General features: G+C 39.9%; 1 protein-coding gene across 11 annotated transcripts in view; it reads left to right on the plus strand.

Annotated features, from left to right (window-relative positions):
• The window catches only part of TMEM229B (transmembrane protein 229B), a 73,637-nt gene extending 66,846 nt beyond the window's left edge, over nucleotides 1-6,791 (plus strand). For 10 of the 11 annotated variants that reach the window (XM_072986140.2, XM_072986143.2, XM_072986149.2 and 7 more), the window contains one exon: nucleotides 115-6,791. In XM_072986140.2, coding sequence (XP_072842241.2) covers nucleotides 115-645 — 531 coding nt within the window. In that variant the 3' untranslated portion in view covers nucleotides 646-6,791. The remainder of the gene's footprint in view (nucleotides 1-114) is intronic. The other variant, XR_012082519.2, reaches the window with a different exon arrangement.
• The last annotated feature ends 236 nt before the right edge of the window (nucleotides 6,792-7,027 follow it).

Here is a 7,027-nt window from a genome sequence, read left to right on the forward strand (position 1 = left end):
TACTTTCATTTTCAGTTATGTTACTGATTTATTTGCGGTTCAGTGTGTGAAGGCCTGGTGCTGCCATCCTTGCTAACTAAAGTCTTAATCCCTCTCTCCCCTGTTGTCTTACAGAGTTCCTGCTGGGGACTATGCGGAAGGATGGCAGCTGCAGAACCTTTGACTGCTTTCTCCCGCTGGTACCTTTATGCTATTCATGGCTACTTTTGCGAGGTGATGTTCACAGCTGCTTGGGAATTTGTGGTGAATTTCAACTGGAAGTTCCCAGGTGTCACCAGTGTATGGGCACTCTTCATCTATGGAACATCCATCCTCATAGTGGAAAAGATGTACCTCTACCTAAAGGACAAGTGTAACATCGTAGTTCGGTGCCTCATTTACACCCTGTGGACGTATGTCTGGGAATTCACTACTGGCTTCATCCTGCGGCAGTTCAATGCCTGCCCTTGGGACTATTCACAGTTTGACTTGAACTTCATGGGCCTCATAACCCTGGAATATGCTATTCCATGGTTCTGTGCAGCAGTCATCATGGAACAACTAGTCATCAAGAATACCCTGCGTTTGCGTTTTGATGAGAATGCTGAGCCAGGGGGTCCCACTACTGCTGTAACCTTGGCCAATGGCCACGTGAAAACTAACTGAAGGGTGACCTAGAACTTACGCTTTGGCTCAGAGAACTTTCCTGCTGCCCTTGTTGAAGACTTGTGATGACAGCCTGAAAATCAAAACTCCCCCTTGTCGTATGATAAATAAAACCTCCTGGGTTTGGAGGTGCGCATGAAGAAGTGGATCAGTAGGTTTTCTATGGATTTTATTCATTTTTCCTTTTGTTTTTTAAACCACAAGTAGCATGGTCAGCTACCTGTTGGATAGATAGTTTGACTTATAACTCACTAAGAAAACAGTCCTATTACCTGCATTTTACAGCAAAGGGGTAGGGGTGAGGGAATAAGAGACATGTTAGTCAACTGTGTACAAATAACAAGTTAGTAGATTGGCAGAGATGCCCAAATTAACTTAGTAATTGGCTTATATTTCATTAGGCAATATTCAGGTGCTTGCTTGCAACCAATACCTCCCATGGGACCTGAGATGCTGCAGGGCCAAGGAAAAACCAACAGCTGCTGAAGTAGCCCACCAGTGGCAGCCTACTGGAGAGGTAGAAATTGTCCTCCTATGTGCTCCTCCTAAGTTTTTTTAAAATTGCACCACAGTACATGATATTGTGGTACAGGACATCTTGCTGGATTTATATAAAAATATTCCTTTTTTTCATCAGCCACTCTGGTTTTCATATATATACACACACACACACATACATATATATTTTAAAATAAAGGCTTGTTCTACTGGAAAAATTATAGGGTTCTTGTACAAGCTGCATTTTGGTCAAATAGCCAAAAGTCAGAGAGGAATGGTTGAAGTCTTCCCTGCTTCCTGTCCTTACTGCTTGTAGTGGAATTTAACAGAAGGGCTTTTTCTGATCTGTTCCTGTGAGTCTGATAGTAAGTGCTCACATCACCAAGTTTCTCAATGGCTTCCTCTCCAGGGATCACTTGTCACCAGCAATATCTATGGCTGTAGATGTGGGTCTGTTGGCCAGCCCTGGAGTCATCTGGATTTTATAGCCCGCAAAACAGATCACTTGTGCACATTTCTGTTTATGCTGGCCTTCTCTAAGCCCCATCTCTTATTCTCAATGTACTAACGTAAGTGTTAGTGGTACAGCAGTTCCCCCTCCCCATGCCTTTTCATCAAGCTGTTGATGAGTGGTGATATCACACCAGTTACGTAGAGCATGGAAGTGTTCCTTCTGTCCAGGTGGGTTGTGAATGTTGTAGTAAGAGCTGCAGGCATTAGAATCTGAGGCAACTGTGAATTTCTCAAGGAGACGTGTGACTTTCAGAGGCACTGTGAGAAGTAGTCATCGTGAAGAAGATGTAAGGCACCTGTCAATCTGCCAAAGGATTAATGTTGTTGTTCCAAGAATAAAGAAACATCTTTCTCTTCCTCCCCCAACCCCACCGTTGGCTGCTGAAAATAACGAGCGTCCAAGAGCCTTAAGAGGAGGGCTTGCTGTCATCAGGGCCAAAATAATTTCAGGTATCATTTGCACTGAATGGAACAGAACTGAAAGAGCAACGTTGAGCTTGTGATGTGTGTTTCTACATGCGTCCATAAAGTGTCTTCTTTAAGACAAGGCTGTGTTTTTGGGTGTTCTCTCTACCCCTGGCACTCAGGCCAGAGACACACAGATCTCTGCTGTCCTATGGAATTCCATTCTAAGTGAAGACAAAAGCAAGGATACACTGTCATACTGAACGGGGTTCTATAATTGTATTGTGCATAAGTGTAGCATTAATTTGGCTTGTGCTTTTTCAAGTGTGATTAATTTATTTCCCCCCATTTCCTCCTCAGTTGGGATATCCATTGCTGGCAATGGATAAGCAGGAGCACTGGCAACAGATGTTAAGTCATGTCTATCCTTTGGTAGACAGTGTCTTCTGAAATAGTTGTCAAGCATGCATAGACATTAGAGGTCCCTTTTATGGTTTTTTAAAAATATTTGCTACTGAAGATGTCTCCTCTGTGGTATAGTGCTGTACTCAGCAGAATTATTTCTTCTCAGCTCTGCAACAGCGGTCAAGATAGAATAGGAAAAAAAATTGAGCGACAATTAATTGGTTAAACACTCATGGTTTGCTAAAATCCTCTTATAGTGCAATTCTGTACATTTGTACTCAGCTGCAGGACCGTTTCATAGTCATTCTACTGCATTGAGCAGGAAGTTGAACCAGATGACCTCAGAAGTCCCTTTCAGTGCTAAAGTTCTAAATGGGCATAGGACTGCAACCTTATTCAATCATGGGGCTTAGTGAATACTGTGAAAATAAGCATACTTTTTTGCATCCTACTCCTCTGAGCTGCTGTCTGGAACAAATTTGAAAGATAGTTGTTGCTTCTCATGAAGAACTTTCTGGAAAACATTTTTCATCCAAGTATTATGTGATGGTGGGAACAAAACAAATAGAAATGGGCTACACTTTCACTAAGCCTAGTTTCTGAAGCACCACATAAGGCTGAATAAGTATAGTTTCCCCACTTTCAATGGTGGAGTCATATTCTACATGACTCTGCAAGCTGGGATATTTAAAAATGCCATAATATTTAGTCTTCAGGGTGATATATTTGTGACAGTGATATCTACCTTCTACACTGGCTTGCTGCACAGTTCCTTGAGCATCTGTGATCTCATCCTGAATTGCATACTTGCTTGACAGTTGATCAGTAATTGTTGCTTACACAAAGGTGGTGAATTTGTGTCCCTCCAGATATTGTTAGACTGCAACACCCATCATTCCTTGCTATTCCCAATGCTGACTAAGGTTGATGGACAATGCTATTACATAACATATGGAGGAGATATGTTTTATTTTGTGTATGCTGCCCACTCTGAGCGTATGCTGAATAATGTAGTCCTTAACTGCTCCTACAAATGAGCTACATTTTCCAATGATGCACCAGGACTTCATTTCCAAAAGCTTATTGTATGCCAGTTTACATATGTGTCCTCAAGGGGTTGTTACTTTCATATATACACAAGTGCACTTTATTCACAGTTGGTACATCGGGAACTGAACTGGGCCTGATAAATTTACAAATTCCCATGTAGTGTCCACAAGATAACTCACTGATCATATGAGCTGTCTTTAACATTGTTCTTCATTCTCTCCAATGTATTGTGCATGTCAGGCTCTGCAGATCTTATTACTCTTCTGGGAGAAAATTATGTTGGCTGCAGCCAGAGATTTCCTGTGTTACTGTTCTACTTCTCTCAGTTTCAAGTGGGAGGAAAATGGCTGGTGTTGTTTTACAGCTGAGTTCTTAGACTACATGGTGATGACAGCCACTTTGTTGACAACTGTAGCCCATTAGCTGTGCACTGGAGGAAACACTTGCATATAAAATACACAACAATAAAACGCACACTATCTTGAGTTAAATATTTGTGTGTATGTGTATCCTCCTCATTAGATTAAAGTTGCCTGTTTGAATTCACCAGCAATAAAAAGTTGTGATTTGTTGGCTTTTCCCTGCCACATGTGAAGAGATGATATATATTTAATCTGTTGGAAACGAAGGATTATAAGCTGTTTTTGCCCTGTATCACACTTGTGTTCCGAAGTAGGTTTCCTCACAGAAATATGTAGAACCCAACACAGAGATGGTGTCTCTAGGCAAATGGTACTATTCACCTTCTCCATGTTGTCTGACACTCATGTTCCATTGGCTGTCTGGATGGACACGAGCACTGCAGCATGCGTGATTCATTGACAAGGCATGAATCATGCAAGGATCTTGCTGAATGCTGTGCTTCTATCCAGGAAGCAAATATTGGTACAGTTTCAGTATGGTTATCTTTTGTCTAAAATGCCCTGTCCCTTGTCTCAAACTCATTTGGGACTAATGGTAACACAAGAAATACCTCTGTGAGATCCCAGAGGACATCTTTGTTATGTGTACAACTTCCAGAATAAATTTCTAGAATACAGTGCTTTACAGCACTAGTTCTCAGTTGGTGAAATTGTGAAATGCTTTTTTTAAAGTCAGCTTTTCCAGTGATAACTACCAGACCTTAGAATTTCTTTTAAAAACTTTTTAAAATTTTGAATAATTTTATTACACATTTGTGTGTATATTCTTAATTTACATTATGAATTGAATTTGATGTTAAAAGTGACTGGATGAGTTGCTGAGAAATGAGAAGCATTAAGGCTTCTCAAAAAAATTTTTTTTAAAGGATGTGATACTTTACAAAGAGGTACTTTTTAAGATATTTGTGCCAGTATAGGAGGGCATCCCTCGATCTTCCCAAAAGGCTTTTCCCCGCCTTCTGCATGGCGCTGTCCTCTGTATACAGAGTCCTCATATTCCAGAGAGAGGGATATGAAGCTCTATCTTCAGTAGAAAATATCCAGAACACAGAAGTATTCAAGTGAGATGTAACAACATATTCTTTTTCTTTCTGGTATGTCCAAATTTCTGAACCTAGCCAGTTAAGAAAATGTGGCATCAGAATTCAAGCATATCCTTTTAAAATGCCTTCAGTGAGCTGTAGGCACTAAGAGTTATCACCCCCACTCACTTGTATGGGCAGTGCTAGGGAACCTGTGTTCTTCTGGATGTTGTTGGTCTATTGCTCCTATCAGCTTTAGCCAGCCTGACTAACTATCAAAAATAATGGAAGATATAGACCAACCTTGCCTAAACAAAAGAGGCACAGTTTCCCCAATTTTGCATTGAAAATACAGTACTCTATGCATAAAGCCTTTCCACATGAACATTACTGTGAACATGAACATTATTTGGGATCTTTTTTCCTGATATCAATTAAAGCATCAGAACCATTTATAGCTGAAAATTTACCATGGAGAACATTATTAGACTGGAAATTCAAAGTTATGGGTCTAGCTTACAGTGGAGTACAGTATATTGGTTGGATATTAGAAGGGAAAAGAGATTGGGGAAATAATGCCTCTTAACTGTGTTTTAAATAAATGATGTTGTACAAATGTGCAGTCTGGACTAGATGACCCACGCAATACTTTTCAATCCTATACAGTACTGATATTTGAAATGTGTGAAGTATATGCAGATATCAATATTGAAATTGGTGTTGCAAGGTTATATTTCTTTATTGAGTTCTACCATACTGTACCCTATGATTTTAATGGGTCAAAATAAAAACCACATTAATACCACTTTGAGAAGCCGCTCCACAAATAATCCTTATGTGACTTCTCAATTAATACGTTATGTATCTAAAACAAGCAGTAAAAAGAACACTAATACTTCATGATCTGCCAGCACATTGGTATGCTTATTTGTCATGCCCAAGCCTTATTAAGATTCCAGGAAACAGAGTTTTGGAATATGAAGATGCTGTACTTATGAGAGTGTTCTTGGCAAGCAGGGCTGGCCCAAAACATGTTGATCTGATAGGAAGATACTGCCCAGAAGCTGACTGGAATAGCAGTACTCTTGGAATCCAGTGCTGATGGTTCCTATAACTTACCTGAAGTATCAGGCTTCTTTATGGTACCCCAGGCATGTTATGTGGCAGAACAGCCAGCTATAGAGTCCAGAGGCACCATCTACCATTTGAAGTAACTGCATGAGTCTGCTTAATAGTATGGCTATCCCAATATTAAATGTCATGATGCTGCATAGCTGGCCCAGGGTCCTCAAAATTAGCCTGATGCTTATGAAGAAGGAGCCCCAGCCATTTATAATTTAACCTCTGAAACCCATCTTAAACTTAATAGTACCATTCTCCCTGCTCAGCCCATGCTGATGTTGACCAACCATACCAAAGGTGAGTAGTATCTAAGTTATGGTGTAAGTCCACAGTCATACTGCTTTTGACTTACAGGATCTGACTTGCCCTGTATTTCATTCTTTTGTCTGCTGCAAATAGAACCAGCCATGGCGTTAACTGAAGACTAGTTTGTGGTAGTTTTGTGCCACATTGTGTCTGTTTTTAATTCTACAGAGCACTATGGCACATTAAAGCCTATCAAGTCTTTATCTGGTATAAAGAATCTAAAGTGGGCTATAGTCCATGAAAGCCTATGGCAAAGAAAACTGCTTAGTTTTAAAGATGCCATATGACTTTCTTTTTACTGCAACAGACTAATATGGCTACCTATTTTAAATTTGATTTTAATTATTGCTCATATCCTAAAACTATCAATATGTACAAAATAAAGGTTTGTAAAAACAGCTAATTCTGATGTGGAACTGTCATTTATTGCATGCTGTTTGGTGTTTATTATCCTTGGTGTCCAGCGGTACATTGGAAAAATGTTTTCCACGCCACACTGATGAATTGCCAGTTTTTATACATTGGCACTTCTGCTTACCATGATGAAATGAAATAGATAAGTGTTTATTGTCACATTAGTAACATTATATACAGTTGTATGTGGATAACATCTAGCATTGCCAATTCACCTGAAAAAAA

The sequence above is a fragment of the Pogona vitticeps genome, chromosome 1 (genome assembly GCF_051106095.1).
Source record: "Pogona vitticeps strain Pit_001003342236 chromosome 1, PviZW2.1, whole genome shotgun sequence".
Taxonomy (NCBI): domain Eukaryota; kingdom Metazoa; phylum Chordata; class Lepidosauria; order Squamata; family Agamidae; genus Pogona; species Pogona vitticeps.